This window comes from Athalia rosae, chromosome 1, assembly GCF_917208135.1.
Source record: "Athalia rosae chromosome 1, iyAthRosa1.1, whole genome shotgun sequence".
In the NCBI taxonomy this organism is placed as follows: Eukaryota; Metazoa; Arthropoda; class Insecta; order Hymenoptera; family Athaliidae; genus Athalia; species Athalia rosae.
In genome coordinates, this window is record NC_064026.1 from 8750901 (window position 1) to 8776666 (window position 25766).

General features: G+C 46.3%; 1 protein-coding gene across 3 annotated transcripts in view; it reads right to left on the reverse strand.

Annotated features, from left to right (window-relative positions):
• LOC125500211 (protein trachealess) overlaps positions 1-25766 on the reverse strand; it is a 160710-nt gene that overhangs the window by 101683 nt on the left and 33261 nt on the right. For all 3 annotated transcript variants that reach the window (XM_048652101.1, XM_048652097.1, XM_048652111.1), the window contains exons 3-4: positions 16856-16903; positions 5892-5921 (exon numbers count right to left, since the gene is read on the reverse strand). In XM_048652101.1, the coding sequence (XP_048508058.1) occupies positions 5892-5921; positions 16856-16903 (78 nt within the window). The remainder of the gene's footprint in view (positions 1-5891; positions 5922-16855; positions 16904-25766) is intronic.

A 25766-nucleotide genomic window follows, 5' to 3' on the forward strand; every position in this document is an offset into this window, starting at 1 on the left:
CATTAATTTCTTACCGCCTGCCCACGACGTGGGTTCCCCGGGGAACGGAGCCGCGGAGAAGAAGCACGAGGAGGAGCAGGGGGGGGGGGGAGGAAGAGGGAGACAAACGTATCGCGAACGTATGGTGAGTTTCACTGTTATAATTGCCGGCCTTCGTCATTCGTCTGCGCCTATATATAGCCCTCAGACTCTATGAAAATATCGCTATACACTCGACGGTAATCACGTCCGACCACTTATCCGCGAAACATGATCGGAATCACATCTCAAATGGTGCAGATGTTTGGTTTGTTTTTTTTTTTCGTTTTTTCTTATTTCTTAATTTTCATTTCATTATGTTTTATTTTACACTCGAATTGAACCGAACACGATCCAGGGCGACAATTACAGCAATACTTGATCAATCGCCTCTCGCTCCTCTCATAAATGGTAAGAAGACATTCCGTAAAATCCTGTGCCAAGAAAAATCGAATACCTCGGCATAAAATCTGGCACCGTTTATTTATTTATTTTTTTTTTTTTCTTCCCAGACTCGATAGGAATAAATTCTGATGCCTGGATATATATTCCTCGAAAAATCGGTAAGATCGTTTATGGTATGTTACCGAGCGTTAGATTTCACAGCGATATACGTGGGCGCACGATTTTCAGGGCGATAAGATTTGAAATCGGGGCGATAAAAAATCGGAGCGATATACACCCGATTGCATACGTTAAGGTAATCGGCGGAGGTAGAAGGTCATCATGTGGTGTGAAACTTCCGGCAAGTTCGATCGAAGTTTGTTGATGAGAATCTATTAATTTTCACCGAAACGGAATCGAATCACGGCTACACAAACCGATTTCGTTTGATTTGGTTCAAACGGACGGAAGGGAAGCAGCGATGCGGTAGCTCTGGGGTAAAATTGATGTCGGGAAATCTGAACATAAAGCAACGTCGTCCTTCACTCGGTATAAACTTGGGAGACCCGCAAGTAATAGTAAAACTTTATAAATAACAACGGAGATTTATATCCCCGGTCCGCGGTGATCGTCGCACGTCATTTTGGATTTCGCATAATGATTATTTTTTCAATGTTCCTTTTTCAAAATGGATTGCAATGTGTAATTACACCTATTCGAATATAAAGCAATAAAAGTTCTTCAATCTTTTTTTCTAGTTGTGCAGTTTTATTTCACATCTAGGGGTAATGTAAGAATTTGGTGAGACGCGAACCGCACAAGGGTGAGCGCTTTTCTAATGACGTTGGTTACGGTAATTTTGCCGGGCTATTCCCCTGTGGTGTGCAGAGTAGTGTCTGGGATAACAATAAGCCGCTAATCCCGCGCAGCAGTTGGATGAAAGAGAAAAAAAACAAAAAAAAAACAAACCACATATGTGGACCGCGGCAATGAAAAATGTAAAAATCTGGGAAACTACCGCAGTTTGACAGTTCAATACATTTTAAATGCGTTCCGGTGAATTTGCGGGGGTGATCGGACCCCCGTGAGGTCACCCCAAATATGCTCAAACCTCTCGCTTCCCCACGTTATTTATTGTCAGATTTATGGAATAAATGAATCCACTATAAAGCTAGAAATGTGGTGAGGCTGCACTTCGGTTTTCTGATATCATATTAATGTTTAAAACGTATTAGGCGCGTGTTGTGGATAAGCATCGCGATTCTTTCCCACACTATTTTTTCTCTTTCTCATCTCCTCAGGGAGATCGATTACCAACGCTTCGTGAACGTGACTCATGTCGAGAACGAAAAAAATTGTATCGAAAATGCAAATTGTCCAACGGAAGGTCGAACTCGTTTTGATTTCAAATATATAATTGTCGAATTGGAATTGAAAGAATTTTCCAAATCCTTTCGAATGAACGGGGATACGCTGCACAGTTGAAAATAAATCTCTCATACGAAATGTTCGGTTGTATCACCTTTTCAAATGAAACGCATTTAACGGTTCGATAGGGAAGAAGTTAAAGGTCCTCGAGTATCCTCACACCTCGAATCTCGATTCTCAAGGTATCTCTATTGCAGCTTCGGGGCCGCTGAGTTTATCCCAATAAGAGGCTATAGTCGGCTTATCGGATCCTGGATTTGCGGCAGGATGGCGTTCATCGCCTCTCCCCTTTTTCCGTGCTTTTTCCCCTTCTTTGACCTACCCCATATCCCACGTATATATACCTTTCCATTCTATTCTATTCTACGCCACCCCCAGTCTTTCCTCTTCCGCATTTCTTCTTCCCTCTTTTTTCCTCCCAGTCTTTTTCCTCCTTCCTTCCGGACTAGAGAAACCCGTCGTATTCGTAGACGAAATCTCGCAGTTATGTATTTCCATGATTTCTCTCGCACCATTGAATATTTACTGGGTTTGTTTATCGCGCGTGTATAACTTGTCGGACGGAGATACCGAAGGTACCTTTTCGGCTATGAAGAAGTCAAAGGGTGCTGTTATGACTTGATTATTCCTTGGGATAAGTACGAAGGGGTTAGCTCCCGGGCGACCTCAGCCCTCCCTTGGCTATTTAACCGCAAAGACAGAGCGAAGAAAGGAAAACAAAGTTGTAATCCAGCCTAGGGCGCTTACGTGCCACCGCCGCCGCCGCCGCCGCCGCCGCGGATCTTTCGTAGTATCCCGAAAGACAACTTCCTGTCAATTTCTTCGCTCGATTGTGCAGTTCGCCAACGTCTCGGCTTATATTTTTCTCGAAGACCCCCCCCCGTAAATTAGATGGATACTAACTAGCCGAAACGAGACTGCCGATACGTCTCAATCCCTGCGATAAAAATTTATTATTTAGTCAGGCCAACCAGAGCAGGACGTATCTAGGAACGTATACCCTATGTTCGAGTTTCACCGTATACCGTATACGTTCTACGCATTTCCTAGAATTATACACACTGTTGAGGGTCAACTAGACCAGTCAGCAAATACTCCTGTTTTTTTTTTTTTTCTTCTTTCTTATTTTTTTTTCGTCGCTCATGCCACGCGAGTTGTCATCGTCGTCTCCTCTCCAGAAAAGGAAAATTGATAACATCACCAGTCAGCGAACCAGAAGACAACGAAACTATCTGGAACGTCCTCATTGGTCCGTTCGCAACATTCTTCCCCCTTTATCACATTCTCTTCTGCTTTCTTGCGCACGTGTCTCATGTAGCACGACATACCCTGTTCAATTCGACCGACAAATTCACTCGCAATTTCTAGTTTTTTCCTACGCGCTATTTTTCATAGAAGAAAATGAATAAGTGTAATCTTGGAAGTCGTGATTTTGTGCGTAGGGAGAAATCGACGCGAGAGTTTAACGTTGAAAAGGAGAACGACAGTCTTTATAGAGATATGGAGCAAAGACGAATTCTAGACGCGTGAGTCGGGGTGGTATGGCGGTAGATAGAAACGGTGGAGGGGGAGACCCTCTCAGGTTTCGGAATGCTTTTATACGTCGACTCGGTATGAGATTCTCCGAGGACACGTCGATTTAAAATGCCTTTAAGAGGCGCCCGGGGGTTGACGGAATTGTACCTACGAGTGAGACGCGGACGTTGAACAATATACAATAAGCAATGAACTCCTCGAAAAGATTTCCATTTAATAAAGAGATCGCGTACCTGATAAAGAAGATATTGAAATTACATCGAATCTCCTTCTTTCTTTCTTTCTTTTCCTTTCTCCTTCCTCTTCTCTCCACGTACCCTGAAATCGGTGAATTTTAATCCTCCGGGAATAATGGACGCGTTACACAGTTACGTGTCGTACGTTCGTCGAACTTGAAAAAACCCGTGCGAGTGGAAACTAATTCACTTCCGATCGAATCCCCGATGGGTAACGTCATTTTCAGTCGGGATTTTGGAAGAGAAAAAAAATCATTCGATTGTTCCGACTGCCTTTCAAAAAAAAAGTTGAGAAAAAAAGAAGCACGAAACAAAAAAAGAAAACGGAAAAAAGATGCCGCACGTGATCCCGTAATAGCCAAACGTTTGCTCCAAGGGATTATTTGTAAATGGAAAACGAAGTGGGTACGGGTATACCTATAGGTGTGTGTATATAGTTAATATATATAAGACGCGAGATGAAAGAGTTGGAGTACTTTCGGCCGGTGCATCGTCAAAGGTGGTGAAACTACAAGAGTAGAGGAGAGGTCTTACAGTAGACACGGGACAAGGGACACCGCGGGGACGAGAAACAAGGGACAAGCAAGGGACAAGGGACAAGGGACAAGAAGGGACGTGGGTCGGTTTTGGGGCGGGGGGCAGATGTCAGAGACAGGTCTTTGACCCGCTCGAGAGAGAAGCGAGTCAGTCAGGCCCAAAAGTAGTCGGGTTGAAAGGGGGCGAGGGGGCGAGGGAGTGGGGAGTGGGGAGTAAGGCCCACGAGGACGACTCATTTGGAAAACAAAAGCATTCGTTCCACCACCCCACCCCTATTATAATGCAACGTCGAGGACCCCCGAGTACCCCGGCAACTAAAATCGCACTATGCTAACCATTCGCTGGGACTTGCCATTTTTACATAATCGCGTTTAAACGTCGATTAATATTTATATGATAATGATACCGCGGCGATGCTGACGAATTTCGATGTCATTAAAGGTATGAATACACCTATACGCACACCTACAAAGTTTGCACATACTTTTTATATAATGTTCATCATGCATTATGGAGGCGAAATGTAAGCGCATTTATTCATTATTATAACTAGTTTTTCGTTGTTGTTGTTGTTTTTTTTTTTTTTTTTTTCACATTTATATAACCCACGAGATGCGATGCATGAATGCGGTTCTTCATTTCTTTCTTTCGTTTTTTTTTGCTTTTTTGTCCGGGTGTATTTTTCAGTGGATCTTTTTTTTATTCTACCAACTATTTAAACCGAGCACAAACTTCGGGGTTTGCTTCGGAGCTTGTCTGTCTATTCAAATATTTTTAGAGGATCGGTCCAAGTTCCAAACATTTAGCCACTTGCTTCCAAACGACCGAACGATTATAATCTCAAACATAATCTTCGTAAGATTTTCAGTAAACTTGGAACTCAGAGCGGGTCTTCCGAATCTCTTGATCCGGGGATCGTGAATTATTTCCAAAATCCATGCAGACTTTGTTCTTTTTTTCTAAAGTTTTATTCACTTACAGATCTAAGCAACGAATTATTCGGTTATCGAATTCGCACAGGTAAAAGGGTTACGATTTACCAGGGCAGTAAGAAAATCGACTGGCGTAAATCTGTATAGCGAAGATCGTATTGTAAGTTAAATTATAGACGCTTTCGTGGTCTCGGATTCTCAGTAGGTATAATACAGGTATGTACGCCGTATAATACGCCGTGGCAAATAATTGGCATTATTATCCGAGCCGGCAATGATTATATTTGCCTACCTGGCTGAAATTTCACGTCATTTACATTCTTAATAGAATTATTATTAGTACGTTCCGCGCGGGCGCGGGTCACTTATCGGCCCGATCATTCTACCGGAGGTCCTCCGACTGCAGATATACCTATAGGGATGAGAAAAAAAAGGATACGCGGGTCCGTCGTTATTATATTTCTGCGATACACTCTGCGAAATCATAGAGGCATTCGCGCGATCGCCACGGACCCGAACCCCGTACAAAAAATCAGAAAATCAAAAACAAAAAAAAAAGTTAATTGTCGAGCAGCGTAATAATTACTTGCAGGCGAGTCGTTGGGCCCGCACGAGGTTTCGTGGCGCTCAAAATTGTCTTTGGCAACTTTGATACCTGTAAGATTCCTGCTTCTACGCTCACCCCAGATATATCCTAGGTCTAAAAGTTTTCATTCGATATGGAATTTCGGTATTGAAAGAAAAAAAAAAATAAAATGAATTGTATTTACAGAGGATATTGTTGAGGTTCCATGCAGTGTTGAGAAAAAATTTGCATTACCTTTCGAAAGCGTCGTGTCTCTCCTCAAATCTGCAACACATAAATAACAGGTATCGTCACTAAATCTCCAGAACAAGTGACAAATATGCGAAGACGGAAGTAATTAATTGTACGAGAATTCGCCGGACAACGACCAGCTGGGTAGTCTCATTTGATTCGAGATTTACAGGATTCCCATGATGTTATGTGACGTCGAAGAAGATAGCTCGAGGCATGATTCGGAAAAAAAATTAAAATAAATTAAAAAACGAAGAGAAAAAAAAAAAAGAAAAGAAGCCGAAAGGAAGAGAAGCGAAGAAGAAGAGAGCGAGGGAGAAATAGGAAGGTCTGGAGTCTGAACGGGGATAAGACCGCAAACATTATTTTGAACCGCTAGGTAGTTGTTATCCATATAGGTAGGCGCATAATGACTACCAGTGCAGTTAGGGCTAATTCCGAAGCCCATATTATCGTCTTCGAATCAACTTTTCCACAGCTTAGCGTTTAGTAGATTAGGCAATTTTATAAAGTTGTTACGCGTAATCACGCCGGCATTATAACAACGTCCCATATCGATGGACCGAAGTGTATGCCGCATAAATCCATCCACGGTGGGTATATCGTATGACGGATATAATAATTTGAGAAAGAAAAAAAAAAAATCAAGGGAAAAGGAAAGCCTGAAAAAATGAAAAGAACAAATTCAATTTCTTCATCGTGTCCACATGTCGCATATCGTGCAAACTAAATGCGACCCGTCTGTCTGCCGATCGCGAAATTACCCGCAATTATACGAAGGTGATGAGATTGTGAAAAGTAGTCAAATGATCGTTCAATTTTAAGAGTCATAAATACGAACAGGGGAGGGGTAACCGCCGCGTCCGCGACGGGATATAAAAGCGGAGGGAGTGGAGTACCTCCGTCGGGCGCGTTATTCGTCGCTAAACCCGCTTTTTCTAAGGTGGTTGGGGTACGAGGAGCGAGCTTTGCGGGCGTTTTTCCAGCTCGACTCGGCGCGGTTGAACGAGTAAGTGAGCCGCGCGCCAGCCGTCCCGGGGAACGAGGAATGCCGGTGCCACCGGCGATAAAAACCGAATCAAATATCTTCCGATCGGGACCGCGTTTGCCGTCCTAATGAAAATGCCCCGCGAAGCTTCTCCCGGTCATCCCACTGTACTTTGTTCCCCCGCAGTTAAGCCTCTATTCGACGTCCGATACCCGAGTTCGCTTTCGCGTTTCGTTTCAACGTTTTCACCGGCAGTGGCAGCGGCGATCGACGCTGCTCTCGAGTTATAGGGGTATACGTATCTCGACGGTGACGTCGAACCTCAGTTTGATTATTTTTCATTTTTATTTCTTTCCGACAGTTACTGCATTCGCAAGAACCCGATCCTCCGTAACACGCTCGGAGTTGTATAATTTCAAAGACCCGAACGAAAAAGATACGAGGGCCAACGCTGCACCGAAATTCCGACGAGTTCGGATTGCTAAGATATCTCGTCGATACGACGCGAGCTCTTCAACCAACGAGGGTAATTAGTCACCGTCTCCCCCTTCCAACGCAAACTTGGTAAAAACCGTATCAGAAATTTCAAAATCAGACGAAAGTTTAGATTTTTCGAAAACCTCATACCCGATTGGTAGAAAAAACTCAATGGGACTTAATCAGAATAAAAAAAAAAACTAAAAACTAATCATTCGGAAAGGAAAGATTTTCGAATATAAATCGAATCGATCTCTCTCCGTGCGAACGACACGTCCCTGGACCATGCACGTATACGTAGAGCGAGATAAGTCGCGTTCGATCGTTCGCGAGATCGTTCATCGACCGAAAACGGTAGGCCGGGCACGCGGCGAGAAACATGCGGTCGGTCGGCCCCACGTGATCCGAAGGTTAACTCTGGAAGCCATACGTATAAATCTAAAAGTGGTGAATCGCGTATAGGAGATCCTGCCGGGGGATCGGATAATTTTACCGATGACGGTCCGGTCGGGCTCGGATGCCGTGGCAACGCCGACCGCACGTCTCTATACTTTGGCGCGTGACCCAGCTGGCTCGAGGCGACGAGCCCCACGTCCGCGTTACGTCATTCACACAACCACCCCGGCTACCTCGGCCCCTGCGGCGTGACCTGCTCGAAGACCCGGGGAGCCACCTGCTGCACCCCATATATATTCCAGCCCCGCTTACCGCCACCCCGCGATCTTATCGTCTCCGCCGGATGATTACTTCGCACCTCGTTCGAGACCTCGGGAAATCACGGGAGTCGCACGATACGAAAATTTGAAAAATAAAAATGTCCTCCACATTTTCTGGACGATGAGAAAATTGGCATTTCCCATCGGTTCACCTTCATTTCGTCTCTCGTTCGGAGCACTTCGAGTAGAAAATAACAGAGAGAGAGAGAGAGGAAAAATTAAACTGAAATAGGGGTGGGATATGTTGTGACGGAGAAATAATCGATTCTTATTAACTTATGGGATGTATAGTAATACTTTATAAACTCGTACGGAGGAGCGCGATACGATACGATATAATTATTAACGCACGGGCGGGACGCACCTCGGGAGCCTCGGACTCACGGTGGGTCTTGGAGTAAACGCGAGAACCCGATGTATTCGACGGCGCGGCTCGGCGTCAGGAATAATTTCGTTGCGTTGCGCGTTACTTCTTCGGGATGAACCGATCCGATAGCCTCGCCGTTTACGAGGTGGGCCGTTGAGCTTTGTAAATATATTTTCAACGTACGTACGCCTTTGAAGAAGCAACGATACGAAATACACGTACGCGGCGGCCGTATCGTGACCAGCAGCAAGCAACGGCAGCAACGAGCGCATCGCGTTTCCACGCGAGGATGTGCGCCTGTATACGCGGTGTACATCCTTATCCATTAAATCACATCAAATAATAACTCTTGGCAAGAAATTTTTAACTTACGGCGTGATAATTCATAACGGTGTATATAATATCTGAATATCCATTTAATCCTTTCTTTATATTGGTCGAGTCTTGGGAGAGATTTGTGGCGAGACTCTTCGCGCCCCCCCGCTGTTCGTTGGCTCACACGGACCCCCGACATTTCGGAACTGGGCTCTGAAACCGGCTTCTTTCGTATCCTAGACACTCGACGCTATTTTGCCGTCGGCGATTATTTCCGTTTTTCTAGAAAAAAAAAAAACTAGGGACATCTGAAGTACGCGCATCCAACGTTTTCCGATCGCCATTCGTTCCGCGATTTTGTTTCATCGCCGTGAATAAAAGGTAACGCAAATTAACGTATAGGTGAACCCGACGTAAAGTAACCGGGTAACAGCTGGATAACGCGTACGAGTAATTCAGACAAAGGCGACGCATAATCGAGAGCTGGTGATTACGGTGGAGCCTCGGGTGGCCCCTCGAACGGTTAGCGTAAGTCAATCTTCAGGAGCTTGAAACATATACATGTATACGTAAAAGTTATTAACTCGTGCCGGTCTCCCCGAATTATATAGTTCTCTTTGCCCTCGTAAATACGTCGGGCGTCTCGGGGTATATCTTTCGTTAAAATAGACCAACTCCCAGTTCCGTGTATAATTAATGATACAAGTAGGCACCGAATGCATATGAAAAATAAAAAAACCGAACGAACGAGTTGAGGTAGAGTAGGTAGGTGTGGATATACGTATACATCCCGATACGTTCTTTTACCCAGGCCTACTGCACGCTTCGTCCCGCAACAGCACTTGATAAACGCATAAATTCCGACCGCTTAACTGGATACAATTTCGAAGCTGATTGCTCAATGTATTCGGATGCAGCGTTACGTATACATATGTATAGCTTCACGTAACGCCTACGTCACATACTCGTGTATACGTAGAAGAAGACACCTACAGAAAAATATACGTATATATATATTCACAGCGTGCAGTACGAAACAGGTGCAACAATCTCGATGCGATCTCACTCGTTGTCGGATCATTCCGTCGAGTCGTTCTAATTTCTACAACGTCTACAGTCGTTGGATACGCCAGGTCGTTCGATATTTTATTTCCGTCAAACGTTGTACGAAAAATACCGATTTTTTCATGGGATATCTGAGTATCTTAGAATTGGGGAATTTTTTTCGAAATGGAAAGCATAATGTAATCCGTGTCGTGTATACGTATAAAAGGGACAGTTTGCGGTGAAGCGATTTTCTATGAAGTTTTTTTTTAAGAATTGTAACGCGTCTCTCCTCGGCGGCATTTGACGACGGGAGTTCTCTCGTTGGACGTAGAATGAAAGAGAAAGAAAGAGTGGAGAAAAAATGAAAGAACAAAAAAAGGGAAGAAATGAAAAGAAAAGAGGGCACAATCGCCTCCGTTTAAGGGACGTCCTACTCCTTCGGCGGGGTGGGAGGTTTTATCAACGCCGGAACGATAATGAATGTCGCCGGAGTTGAAAAGGGAAAAGAAAAAAAAGGAGGAGCTCTCCTCTCTAAGTACCGAACTGTATAATAAACTCCCGCGTGTTCATACGTACGACTACCATACGCTCTACCTGTTGATGGTGAAAATAGAAGAAAGTGAAATAAATAAAAAGCGTGTATATATATATATATGGGGAGAATGCGTAAAACGGAGATAGGAGAAATACGTCGCATACATCATCGTCCGCGTCGGGAGCGGTGTATAAGGGAGTTCGTATAAGAACGGATTGGTTATGGTAGGCAAAGAGACTCCTATTGTGCGAAGCGGGATGCAAAGCGAAAGGAAATACCGGGTGACAATGGGATAGAAAAGACGGACGTCGTAGTCGCAGTCGCCGCGATGCCGAGGAGTCTCTTGACGCGACAACGAACCTGGAGCCGCGGGTCGCGGGATGAATTCATGGGGAAAAATCCTGCTTCGTTATATTGTTTCGGATGGAAGTTGCTTTCTATTTCTTATTCCTCCACTTTTTTTTTTTCCCCCCCCCCTTTTTTCTAAACTCTTATTTATTTACACACACATCTTCGGCGGTTGAATATTCAGCGAGGTTCGGCTCGTTCAGCGGCGTGGAAGATGCTCTCTACCGTTGCTGTACAATCGCGGACAATCGCGAACAATCGGGGACATACGTCTCAGCCGGGAGAAGAAGAAGAAGAGGAAGAAGAAGAAGAAGAAGAAAACGCTTCTCCTAGTCGTTCGTAGTGGTGGTTCTATGGGATGAGAGAGATGAAGAGCGAAGTAAAAAAAAAAAAAAACAAAAAATGGAAAAAGAAGAAGATTAAAAAAGAAAGGGAGTTAGCGAGGAGAGAAGGAGAGAGAGAGAGAGAGTACGAGAGGGAAGGAAAAGAACACAAGAGGACAAGAGGAGAAGCCGAACGTCGTCGCCGTAGACGCGAACGCGGACGCGGGCACAATGCGGTGCCTGGCAGAATGCATTAATATTAATACCGGCGGCATGTGACCGTCGTAATAGACCCGCGATACCCGTCGAGGTGTTGCGATGTCGTCAGAGTCCTACGACCCTCTCCTTCGTATCCTCCGTTCCTCCGTTCTATCGTTCCTTCTCCCGAAGCACGGTAAGATGCACGCTACCGCGGCAGCACCGACGTTCGGATCAACTGCGCCAGCTTATACGACAGGCATTTCTATAGAAAACAACGACCGTACCTCCGCCGTCCACCGAAGACTCGAATCTTTCTTCTCTCGCTTTGACAAATTTTTCATGCTCTTCGAGGAATTTCGACGGTACGCGGCTAACCTCTGACCAATCAATGGGCTTCTTTTAATTAGAAGGTATCGACTGGCTACACCCGATACCGGGCGTCTCAATACGTCCGATACCAACGGCCTATCCTAATCTTATCTCATCGTATATATCCCAAATGAGATGGTCGATCAAAAGGTGCACCGAAGCAATTAAGTAAATTGTACAAATTATAGATGTTGCGTGTTATTTGAAAAAAATATCAACATCTCCAACTTCGTTACCTCGATCGGTGAGATGCTGGCGTACAGTCATAGATCGTCGTTCGATATTCTTAGATCATTTTTTCATCGGCGATCGCCACCTTTTTTGCATCACATCCGCGATCTCCGTATCGCGTCAGCCGAATCACTTTCGTTATCTACCGTGTAAAAAGATAAAATCAAATGAAAAAATTCAAAGACTCGAGTCGCGATTTCCGAAATCAAATACTCGATGTACAGGTAGCGTGTTTACGAAGCCGCGAAAGAACGCGCTGAAACAGTGGCAAGGCACGTAATGTTGTCGCCCGGAGCATTGGTTCCGCCTCTAAGGTTGCCGCAACGCCCACGCTGGCAGGTACGCGATATATAACCATATATACCGATATATACCTATGTATACGAATATATATATATATATATATGTAACCATGCGCGCACACCTGTCCGACTGCAGTCTACGTACACGCACGAATATACAGGTGGACCGAGGCTTGCTCGGCGCAAGGTGTAGAGGTATACCTGTACCCCGTAAAACCGAGAGTCGAGTTCTCGAGGAAGAGCGAAGAGTACGTTATAAGTTTGTCGGTCGGTCGGTTGTTAACCGTGTGCGTTAAAGTCCCCACGCTTTCCTAGCTCGTCGTCCTCATACACACGAATGTCCCCTTCTACTATATGTATATATTCCCGTTAACAAGCTCACGCGCTTGTCATTAATGACTCACTGTCAGCGTCGGCCCACGCTTGTATTTATATGACATATTAGACCCGTGTCACCGCGTCTCCCACCCGCGTTGAAAACGCCGCTCGACGAATCCGAATCCTTAGCTGAACGTATGTCCTCGTCGTTCGCAAACTTTTTTCAACGACGTTCGTCGGCACCCGACGTAAAGACTTTCGACGCTCGTTTCCGGTCTCGCGAATAAACATCGAACCGTCGTCGTCATGTCGGTAGGACTCTTCATTCATTCCTTCTTCGACAGGGGGGAGGACGACGATGACGGTGATATTTGACGGTATCGTTCCTATAGGAGAAACTTGACGCGGTTGTAATATCGCTGTAAATATGTACTAGCGTGTTCTTCGTCCAGATCGTAGAACTGAACAGCCGGTACCGTCTAACTACGGCGAAGGGTCGCGTCGTATGAATGGGCTAACGAGACTAGATGAACGAATGAATGAGTGAATAAGTGCTATTTCAACAGGCCGTACTTGCCGGTTCGCCGAGGTTCAGAGGATGCGCCTAGGAGTTAGTCCACGTTCCAAGTGGTACGGTGCGTACCGTAACGCGTCGACCTGTACGATCGAGGTTCTAATAAGTAAATTAAAGATAAGTTAATCGTAGACTTTGCACTTGAACGGTCGAGCGTTTTATGCGCTCGGGGTAATTTGGTAATTGGTGAGTAAACCGAAGGCGGTCGCCGGTGGCGAAAGGCACCAGAGGGAAGAAAGAAGAGGAGAAAAAAAGGGTTGAGGAGGGCCGAGAGACGTGCAGGGCGACCGCACGTAGACCGGGGGGGTAGGAGAAATTGCGTTGCTTAACAAACTATACCGCGATCAAGAACCGACCGACAACTAAACGAACTACCTGCCGCTGCGGAGCATCGGGTTGCCTAATTGCTTATGGAATCACCGGGCTTCGAGAACGAGAGGGGACCGCTTATAACGCATTATATATGAATTAAAATTCTTACGTTTAGCCGCGGAGCGTCGTAGCCTTGGCGAGGAGGGTAATGGTTTAATTCGCGTGAATTACCATATTTTAACAATCCGGGAGAGTTAGTTTCACCGACGATCTTTCTTTCCGTCTTTTTGCCCGTTTCGGACACACGGGGGCATCGGCACCGCCGCGCGGACACCAGTACCTTCCGAAGCGGGCTGTCGATCTTCGCTCACCTTATATTCCTCGACTCCCCGCCGGCCTAAACGTTCGAATATAATTAAGACATCGACGTCGCTCCGCCGGGATTGTCACTTCGGGATTTCACCCCGTGCGGTGGTCGTTGTCGCGCGACCACGCAGCCCATATCTCATTTGTAATTCGTATCGGCGCGAACCAACGATCCTACTCATTTCTTTGCCGACCGAGGCCCCCCACCAGCGATCGCCGACTCCGTTCGTCCGTTCGCCGATTTAACATTTTCGTTTAGAAGAACTAACGATTTCAACGGAACCTTGTTGGACAATTACCGCTTCTTCTAACGACGATAAAAAAATGATTCTCATAACCCCCGACTCCGATGTTCTTCAAAGACTTTTTTCCTTTTCAAACGCAATTTTCGGCATATTCCAAATAGACGATGTGTCGACGGAACGCAAATTTAAAATCGGTTTCTCAGCATCGATATTACCTATACATTATGTATACATATGGTATATTTTTAAGTAGTAGGTATGTAGACGTTGAGCTCGATTCTGCGGGGTTACCTAATCGGCGGATCTAATTGACTCGTGAAAATAACACCTGAATCCCATCGGCGAGAAGTCGAGACTCAACGTACATATATATATATCTATATATATAGTGATAAAACTGTTGGTGAATTCGAACGTTGGCGAAGTAAAAAAAGCGGTCGTGAAACGGCCATATAGGTCGAAAAGGGGCAGAGGTCGGTCTGATCCAGAGATCGGGGGGCCGGGCGGTCGCTCGAAGCTCCGAGCTTCGGGCTTCCTTCGTCAGTTGACCTCGCCGAGTAATAAGAATGAATGTGATTCTATTACGGGTTCAATTGTTACGGCGGCAGATAGGCCGCCGGCTACCAAGGGGGAAAGATCATCGCCGATAGGGTCAGTCTCCTCTTCGCAATCCGCTTCGTCCTCTCATACATGTGGATGTCGGATTGGTCGCTCCTACGCGTTTGCGATGAAACTCCACGAATACCGTACATACTCCGCTCCGAGTTAGGATCATTTTTTTCTCTTTCTTTTTCTTTTCCATTTCTCGATTCATTCATAATTTGTATGCTCACCGTGGTGCTCTTCGAGTACCGTGCATAGGCCATTCGTATACGGATACCTCTCTCGATATCCTTTACTGGCTTAGGTAAAAAAAAAAAAAGAAAAAACATCAGCAAAATTTAACTAAGGAATTTTGCGACGGGTCTGTTTCGGAGTGGTAAAACAAATAAAATGAAATAAAATCAATTTTCAATAAAATTGATAAAAAAAAAAAATTCGACTAATAAAGAAGCGAAGCCCCGATTCGTTGGCAAATTTTCTAAATTACCCCGCTCGCACCAAAGTATACGGTATTACACGCGATGTTCTTCGGTGTTTTGAAATCCTTACCTCGGGCCCCCTTTGCCGCTACGGTGTTCATTTTTTTTCTTTTTTTTTTTTTCTCTTTTTCTCAACGTGTGTTCCTTTTATTTTATTTTTTTTCTTTACTCCTCACGAGAAGATAATCTCGCCTGGCCTAACTCGATTCTGCAAGAGTTATAAAGTTAAGACCCAATTTGTCGACGATTTTGATTCTCCGATGTTCTCAACCCACATTATCTCCAAGTAGGGACGGGCTTAGGTGAGGAGAGAGACCCTGGGTGCTGCGGAATGACGAGGGTTTCGCGGGGGACACATACGACCCGCATCTCTAACCGGTCCGAGCGAGCGATCAGCGAGAGGGCAGAGGCACATCGAGGCAGGCAGGCAGCCGCGCCGATCGTCCCGCTATCGCCACCATTGATCGTTCGCTGGTCAGCCTTTTCTCGGCGATACTCGCAGCAGACGCAGAAAACAATGATCGACTCCTCGGATATAGCCTACCGCGGGACGATCGACGCGATCAGTTGGGGGTACCCGGACCTTTACTTTCGTTTGAGTATGTTAACCACATCGGTCAAACGGTTCTTGTTCGAGAGGCGTACACAAGTGTACAAAGGTATACGTATCCTCGACCCCCCAAGGGATGTGTTTCGAGAACTTTTCACCGATCCCCCGACGGGGATTCGTAAACGCGGAAGAATCGATGCCGAAGAGCGCGCGGTTTTTGGAACCGCAACTTTTTTCTCCTACTCGCGAAATAAAGAAGAGAAGACAAACCGTATTATTCTCGTTGCAACGCGACCCGGTCCTCGCATTCCGATTATTCTCCGAAGCATAGCGCCGATTGGTTATTGAATCGCGCACCCCCATCCCCTTCGTTCGAGTCGTTCGAGTCGGTCTTATTTCATCGGTTGTCCCAAGGACCCGAAGCCGTGTGAGAATTCGCGATAAATTTTCCTCTGAAAAAATCACCTCGGGTATGACTCGAAGGTGACGCGCCGCGTTAACACCGTGACCCTCCGATATGAGTTCGCGCGTTCGCGAATGAATTCGCGGTGTGGTGCGTTGAGAAAAAAAAAAAAAAAAAAAAAAATAGAAGAAAAAAAAAAGTATCGAAAGAAGGCGGGTGAGGAGGTCCCCGCTGGTGCAACGAGGATCAGAGCCAAGTGTGACACAAGAGCCGCTAATAACAACAATAACAACAACCGCAACGCTATAAGGGAGAAGCAATATCGCGAGTCAGTCACGGCGAAGGTTCGAACATCGGGGGTACGGTACGCCCGTGTACCATTGACTCGTGTTCGCCCGTTACATCCAGGTAACACGGTACGCTATACCTGTGTTCGTTTCTTTGTTTATCGCTGCGGAAAGAGCGGAACGAACCGCGACGGGGTCTCTGACGCGTTTACGGGCCTCGGATCCGATCGGGGCATTACCGACGACAGAAATATTTCACGCGTCGATCGTCAACGGTGGCACGTACTGCAAAGTGTCCATTGTCGCGGCGCGTAGATTACATCGGAGGTGAATCGCCAGTTACCGAAAGCGATAAACGCACCGGATAATCGCGACGGGTGAAGAACACCAACCCCGTCCGCATTCCCACCATCGGCGAAGAGGGAAATTCGGATGTTGAAAAGGTAGAAACGAGTCGGAGGGAAAACGAGCTACGTCAACATTCGAGGGCTTGTGGATAAGATCGCGATACCCTGGGGTACGGTTACGACACGACACGGAGATGCGCTTTCGGCTTCCAAATAAGGGTTGCGATTTATGTTACGTTATAATATCAGTGGTCATTTACTCACCGAACGTTGACGGAAGTTGCGTTGCCGACATCGTCCATGGACGGCTTCCTAGAATGAAACCATGAATGGAACTCGTTATTGTTCGTCTGCAGTTGCATAATAGCGGGATGAGCGTTGTACGGGGAATAAACTTGAGGCTGCCACATTCTACCGCAAGACTGTACATCCATTTTGTCAAATTCACGCAGCGTGTCAGGATCGCGCGAAAAAGTTCTTTTTTTTTTTTTTAATCACGGGTATGAAAACATTTTTTCACAAACTTATAAACTACGTCCAAATAACCATGTAATCGTTCTTCGATCGGTACAGAGGATGACAAAACCGCACCGCGAACAAATTGTTCTCATCGATGAAAATGTTTTTTCTTTTTTTCTCTCTCCTCCTTATTTTCAGATCATTTTCACTGCACGGAAAAAGGGATTCGGAAACGTGGATACGAGGGAATCGATCAGATGCACTCGAGGCCGTTGCAGCGGCAGCAGCAGCAGCAGCAGCAAGTCGTATTCGAAGGGTGCTGCATAAGTGTCGCGGTTCGTTTGACAGTCGCGCCTCGTGCGATCCGCGTGCTCGGCCACCCTCGAGAACGTCATCCCCACTATATCCGCCCTTCTTGCGCGCGCCCCCTGCGAAGCCGAGCTTTCGCCGATGATCCGAACCCGGGCTTGGCGAACTCCGTTCAACTCTCCTGCATAGCCAGCACGTGGAATAAACTATGTGTAGCTATATACAGACGGAGATGGTCTATCTTCATTTGGGTGAGGTTACCCCAACCGAAACCCCCGTGACGCCAATAAAATGCCCTATCTTTCCGACAGGTTGTGTATCTGTTCGACTCTCGGTGGCCGCCGCTTTCGTATATGTACGCGCGTGTATACAATTGTGCGCGTAACGCGATACATACTCGCATAAGTATACCGATACAAAGTACTCCGGACAACCAACCGTTCGCCAATAACTCGTCGGCACCCCCAGATAGATCAACAATTAAACCCGGCGGTCGCGTCATTAAGATTGCAGAAGGTGCGGGGATAATCTATATCGGTAATTTTCAATTACATGTTTCCCAGATTCCGAGACACTCCGTTCAAATTTATCAACTACGAGATACCTTTTTTTTTACGTTCAATTTTTTTTCGTCTGAAACCCTACCTAGGCTTACAGTCGATAAATTTGTACGGTATTTACGGCTATCGCCTAATACGTCTCTGGTTTACCTTGGATTAATTGTTACGTGTACGCGGGTGCCACTCCCGTGGAAATATTTCACTTCCTATACCATAAAGCGGTGTAGTCGATTCACGAATAAACTTTGGTCGAAAATTTCTAGCTTTTCAACGAATACGATATGCGTAGACGGTCGATCTGTGCGTGCGTACATTGCTCAGCAGCGGTGAAGATTCGTCGTTTCTCTCGTTTTTTTTATTTTCTTGTTCTTTGGAAACATAATTTGCCGCGTGAAAAACTGAGCCAACAGGTTTACTTTGGACACGGATCTCAACGTACGATAACGACGTACGTTGTTTTAGCTAGAAAAAAATTAGTTAACCCGCAACTAGTCTCCGTCAAGAGTGGTTTTTGAGGAACTTGTAATTCCGGATGGTATCGCGATGTGTATAAACTGTGAAACTGGTATCCGAACATAATGTGACATGCTTTCGACAAAGTTATTATCCCTAAAAGTTTTTCATTTTACAGGACTCCAACGGTATTTTAATTTTCAACCGCTCTTGCGTGAATCGGACGATCATAGGCACGGTAGGAGTGTAAACAATTTCGTCGAGTAGCCTGAAGCGAGCTAATTTAAAATAGTCTACCTTATTTTACGTACGAAACTTAAAGAATGTCACGATGACCTGAATTCTGAAATTCGGAACTTTTGAGTCGACCAAATGACACCTGGGCTACCTTGATCCCCTGACCCAAGGTTACCGGTACATTTCCAGGTAGTATGTGAATATTGAACACCGTGCTAAAAAATTGTAACAGAGGTGTACTCGTTAGTAAGATTTAGAAAAAAATGAAGAAAGACTCTGCTACCGTCAGAGTTAAAGTTCTCGGTCAACCGGTTAGGTGAAAAATGTTTTTTTACGTATAAAAGTAGAGGATATAAATTCTATAGGGTTACCGATTCAATGTGCACCAATTATGCAAAGTTGAGATCCGTAAGAGTCGCGGACCAGCGGCGATGCTGCGTGTACGCTGTTGAGACTTTGGAGCTGTCGGAGAGCAAGTGAACCTATTTTGTGCGCGGTGTAGGTTGGCTGCACGAAATACAAGTGAAGAAAAAGAAAAAAAAAAAAAGAATCAAATAAAAATGATACGAAAGTAGAAAAAACAAACTGAAAAGATCTTCAGTTGTCTTTGCGACGAAAGAAAAAGCGAAGCATAGCCCTAGTTACACAAGATTTTGTAAGGCCATAACCGGGAACTAGATTGACCACTGTCCTGTTTGACGTTGGTGTGGTGCACTATACGTCCTAAAGTCGAACCGCTACAACCGAGGCATTCTAAGAAGCAACTTCTTATTCCACACGGTGGACATCGCGTACGAGTATATATACACAGAAGCCAGAACTACACACCGCTTCGAGGCAAACGACTTTGCGTCAGATCGCAAAATGGAGGAATAGTAGGTAACCACATTAATCGTAAACCACCGATAAAGGTATGACTCGACAATTGAGTACCTTAGCCCGGGAAATCGGGTGAATTATATACCCGAGAGTTGCCGAGTTGTCATATGCGATCACCTATAATTCGTGAAGAAGAAATTTGCTCAGGTAATTCCTGTATACTTACATGCTATTAATGGAAATAGCTATTTTTAGCATTGACTCACGGAATTTCTTTTCTTTTTTCTCTTTTTTTTTTCCTTTATTTATTTTTTTTTCTCTCTATCCTACATCCACAGTCGACGTTGGTTATACGGTAAAAAGTCTTCGCACATAGACGGTGATAAATTTTCAACTTTATCATTAACATCCGTGTTTGTGATTTTAACGATTCGGGTTCTTCCAAGAGTACACATGGCGCATCTTTGTAAACGATATGACGTATTTCACATCGGTTTTTATTAGCCGACCGAAGATATTTCGAGACTCGAGAAAATTCTCCACGGATTATTACGCGAACGGTGAGATACGAATCAGACGCATTACCGAATTTAATCAAATCCGCCAAAAATTTTCGCGCCCTTTCACCCTTCGCGTCGTAACGCGTATTACACGTTTTCTTCCAGCCAACAAGTAGCAGCTGAGGACCAAACTCGCGATCAACTTTATCTCGCTTCCAATCAAACGGCCTCCGGCTTCTCACGATTTACACTTCATTTGTCGCAACGGAGCATCCCTAGTCGTTTGCGCTGTAATTTGACTCCTGAGAAATCTGTGAAAATTTTTTACCTTAAGGTCGAACGTCGTCCTTTACGAATTTCCCCCTAGCGAGGGAATCCGCCGCCTATATTACACCGCTACTCCTCGAGGTGGTTTTCACTACGCGGACCTCCGCGCGGTACGCGTACCCTTATGCGGATCGTCTCTCTGTCGGCTTTTCACCACTTTCCTAAATCGTCTCGTGCCACTGTCAACGGGACGAGACGAAGATATAAGAATACGGTAGGAGGACGCCCCCTCGCCTCTGCCGGGCAGACGACGTCGATAATCAGCGTCGGAGCGGGTCCCATGATCGGCGATGGTGTGCGCAAAGGAATCGCTCAAAGCGATCGTCGAGAGTACGCGGTCAGTTGTTTTCTTTGTCTTGCACCTTGCGGGCGACTATTCACTCACCCGTTGAAGCCGGTGTGTAACTTGTTGACTTCGGGACGTCGCGTCGGGACGTAGAGGAGAAAAGACCCGGGGGGAAGGGGTACCGGCGAGGGCCTATATAAGGAAGATGTTGAAAATAAAACGGCTACCCGGCCGACCGAGCAGCACTTAGATTAATAGCCGATTCGTACTAATTACAAGTTGACCAGGGGATGTCCCCGCTTGTACCCGACCTCCTACCCCTCGGCGTCGGCTCCCCCGGGCCGCTCGCTGTATCAACGGCAATAAAAGTTCCCGTATTTATAAATTGCCCCGAGTCCGCGAGACAATGCAACTCCAATCTTTAGCTCTTCGATCTCAACGTCCGAGTTTCTTGTCCGCCACCCGACATTGGCGTAGCCATCGGGTTATACCTTCTGCAGCCGTTTCGACAAACCCTTAGGAGATCCTCGACGCTCGACGAACTACGTCCTCGTGAAACTGACTTTTCAGTATCTCGTATAATCGCCGAGCGATGCGCGATAGCGAATTAATTGCCCCACCTAACCATCTTCGCGGAATCTCGACTGGCCAACGTGTGTAATAACTTCACGTAATAGAACGCGAGAAGAAAAAACACCGATATCAGAACGCTCTTGTTACCAACCGTTCCAAGACTCCCCGACAAAGTCGATGGGTCATAGACGAACGATTGATATACATGATGTACGCGAGTAAAGTTGATCGGGTTTCGAATGAGTGATATTATGTATATCGCGTTGATTTACTCGGATCGGCACTTATATCGGTGAACTGGAGAGGCCATTTACTCTGATCGAATGTCTACATCGAATTGAATGGTACAATGTTCCGAGGTATCAAGCTGTGCAGAACTTCACGACCCGTCCTCATTCCGCTACCATTTGTGGAAAGTAGCATTTTACTGGTCGACTCGGCTTCTCAAAAAGCGAGAACGCGTACGCGTTCTTCCGCGCGACACACTCTTACAGGGTGTACCTGAGGGCCCAGAAAACTTCACGATCGAGCGCCGAAGCTGTTCGAAGCGGTTAAAGGGGTACGGAACAAAAAGTTATTCGTCAATTAAAATATATACGGAGCAGCATTATCGCTCGGAGCACGAAGTTACGAGGCGTATGGAGCGAAGCTGCGAGGGGCCAATCATTGGAAATTTTTGCAACGGAAGGAAACGAGTCGGCGCTTTATATATCGCCGAAGAAGTGGCCCCGCGCTAAAAACCTCCGATGGTCTTACGGTCCAATGGCGCTTCGCACCGCTGCGGACGCGATATAGTATACGTATAGTATACGGGAGCTTATTCCCGCACGCGTTCGAGTCACGCCCGGACGAACCGAATTTCGCGATTCGACCGTCGTACTCGAAGTTGTTCCAACGATTCGTTCGTTCGTTTCTTGCTTTGCGTCTTATTTCTAAATTCGTTTAGGTCAATCGAAATTTTCCGCAACAGGATGCAATTATCCCGATCCGTTAGGAGTTTATTAGAAAAAAAACAAAAAAAAAAAAAAAACAACCGTCGAGTGATGGAAGAAAGAAAAAAATCGACGTCAGGTGGAGCACGTTTGTTTCGCAATTTTTTTTTTTTCTTTCTACTTTCCGCTCGTTCAATTCTTCTTTTATAGTTTCGTCGCTCGAATTCCAGCACGAGCTATTACGGGAGGCAGTAAAGGTTTTTGGCCGAATAGTCAGCCCCCGTAGTCTCTAGAGCGGAGTTAGCATGTAAAAAATTTGGCGAACGAGATCTGAATTAAGGAGCGGTGGTATACGTATAAGAGGTACGAATGTCCGCGTCGAGAGCGAACTCGCAATCGGCGGTGGTCCCTCCCTCTCTTCCGGCGCGACCCCCATGCCTCCCGTTCCACAACCTGCCCCATAGCGCCAACTGGCAGCTATACCGCTGCTTCTCTCGGTGTCAATAAGCGCGAAACGTGTGTCTTCGCCGGAGAGCTCGGGGTGCGAACCGCTGCTGTTTATGAGTTCTCATAACGCGCCATAAATCAACTACTGAGCTCTGTTACCCTCCGCGATCCTCGGAACCGGGCATCTCTCGCCCGCACTTCCACGCGAATGTCCTTCTCTTTTTTTTTCATTCTACTTTTTTCCTTTTTTCGCCTCCGCTCGCACCTACGCGCGTTTTTTGATCTTCGTTAACCGGATACGTGCCGAAGAAGATTTTCACGATTTTTCCTTCGCCTCGGAAAGAGAAGAAGGTCGAGGTCGAGTTCGAGCTTACGAAAGAAGGACGCCGGAGAATCGCCCCGCAGCCGTTGTACTCGGGGCTAACGATAAGCGATACTCTACTTACGCTTCCGTCCCCTCGACCCTTGTGGTTTCTTGTGGACCAGGTCGAGCCTCGCACAGGCGAAGGCATCTGTTCTAGGCAGTCGGGCTCGTGGTCGCCCCGGGGCAGGGGCACCCATTCAAAGACGGCCCGTGTCGGTCGCGCGCTACTCGCTCGCTTACTCACTCGTTTGGCTCGCTCGCTCGCTCGCTCGCTCGCTCATTCATTCATTCATACGCGCTGCACGCGATTTGAATCGATAAGCAAACCTCGGCAGAGGCGGGGACCTTACTCCTCCTCTCTGATCCTCTCTTCTCCTCTCTTCTCTTCACTCTTCACCTTACCTTACCTTACCTTGCCTTGCCTTGCCTTGCCTTGCCTTACCTCACCTCGCGCTGTCTGCCGATCCCACCGTGACTTTTTGTCTGGCACGCGCTACGCCGCGAACGTGTGCCCAGGACATATTTAGCTTCCGCAAGAACCCACCTGGTCCACATTTTTTATGTTTATTATTGATTCAACTTTTTTTTTAAAACGATTCAGGGAACACGAGTGCAACTACCTACGCGTTTACAAATTAATATCGTACCGTCGCGTGTTTCGATTTGAGAAATTTGTAACCACGAACACCTACCACGGGTCGATGGAACGACGACGAGTGGACGCGCTCCGCGATACGAATACACCTCATATAACGCCGTAGCTACTTCCCGTACGAGTCTCTTTCGCATAGCTCAGGGGGGTTTTCCCCGGAGTTCGGTAATCGGGCAGACGATCCGTGCGATCGACTCGTCGATGATAGGAGCGCGCGAGGTTGTTCCCGATACGGAGAGTTAGCCGTTTTATAATCACCTCGTCGGAGGATCGCAACGGGGGCACGAGTCGGTCGGTCGTCGAGCTACCGCTCGCTCTGGGCTTTTACCTTCCGGCGATGAGACGGTCGCTCGGTCGATCGGTCCAGGAGACGAGGTACGGAGGTACGGAGGTACGAAACGAGAGGAGAGGAGAGGAAATGGAACGGTTGGACGTAGACAGGCGGACGGACGGACGGACGAACGAACGAACGGATGGACGGACGGACGGACGAAGGGACAGAGGGACAGAGCTGCTCATTACGGGCGGCGCATGCAGGAGGAATGCAGGCAGCAACGGGCCGCTCTCTCTCCGATACAATAAATATAGGATCGGCGATCGAGCACGGATCGGGGCTCGGGCGAACGAGAGAACGGGGGACGATGAAACTCGAGGTGAACCAACTCCTGGACCGACAACAATGCCCGCTGTAGTAACGACATCCAGTTAAATCTGATGCTCGCAAAAAATACGCTACTACCAGCCCGCAACCTTCCGATGTCCGAGAGTCCAACGGTCATGGCGCAGCATCAGGGGGACGACAAACTATTTCGTTCTTGTCGACACTTTATACGACTCGCTCGACTGTAGACGCGAAATATTTAGGCCCTCGTATTTCAACCCTTTCCCCGTCGACTCCCCGACTTATTTAGGCACACGTACGCGCGTCCGCGTCCTCGCGTACCACCGCCGTGGCTCCGCCGATTCCCCTTACGTTTGCTACGGGGGGATATTATTAAACGCGCGGTAAAAATTTTGACGAGATTTCGACCACTCGGGTATCTCCGAGGAAGGCGGGCGGCTACTTCACCGTTCGCTCGGCGATATGTACCCGGCGTAACCATCAATTTTGTTTGCACGACGATCGAGGACCGCGATGGTAATTGTAAGAACATGGAGTCGAGGTTCGGCGTCGAAATTTATGGGCACTCCGGATCGAACTCGGCGAACGGGAAACACCCCGCGAGTAAAAAGAGGGAAAAGAATAGAGAGAAAAAGCCCCCCCCCCCCCCATTCGATCGCCGGTTACGACTTTCCAGTATGAAAACTATCTCACGCGTCATACAGCCTACCCTATTAGGAATTATAAGTCCGACTCGTTCCAACTATCGATAGCAGAATCTCCGGCGGTTTAACGATGCCCAAAAATCATATCTGACCAATTAGCGGCTGCAATGGAACTGAATCGCAATTCGAACAATCTCGCTCCGGGCGAACCAAAAAGTTGGAGAAATAAAATAAATAAATAACCACATCGCTGTATTTGAGAAATCTAAACAAAAGGAGAATTGTAAATGCTCGAGGAAGGCTTTTTATGGGGGTATGAGGTATACCGTCGTAAAATTGGTTGTTCCAACAAGATTGGAGATCCGTTTATAATCGATGTACTTTATAATTACCGCTCGGACCCGGGCGAAATCAAACGATCTTTGCTAAACCACGAACGGTTTCTTTTTTCTTTCTTTTTTCTTTCTTTTGTCGAAATCAACGAGGGTGGAATATTTTCTAACCATAATAAGCCGACTGCTATCGCGTAAGCTATTATATTTATAATTACTCTCATAGTTATTTCAGTGATCGTTTGAAAGATATACACAAAATTCACGAGAGGTGCCCGGAGGTGCCTATATACATATGAACTGAACAGAGTGACGGAAGTTCCAAACTGCATTTGTATTTTTTTTCTCTCTTTTTTTTTTCTTTTTTTCAACGTGCATCCGAAGTCTAGAAGCTTTCGTTTCTTCTGACGTACGAGAGTGTCGAGCGTGTATATGTGTATATATGCATACGTATAGCTGGGAGAATTTCATCAACTTATCGCGTCTATGGCGAACGTGACAAGAATTGAAATAGAACTTGTACGTATATATGTTAACCATGAAGTTTATGTTATACCTTACAAAGTGTTAAAACTTGAACTACCCATCTACTACTGAAAATTGAAGCGAGAACACCATGAAACTATTTATAGTTAGACGCGCAATATTCTCGTGCGCCG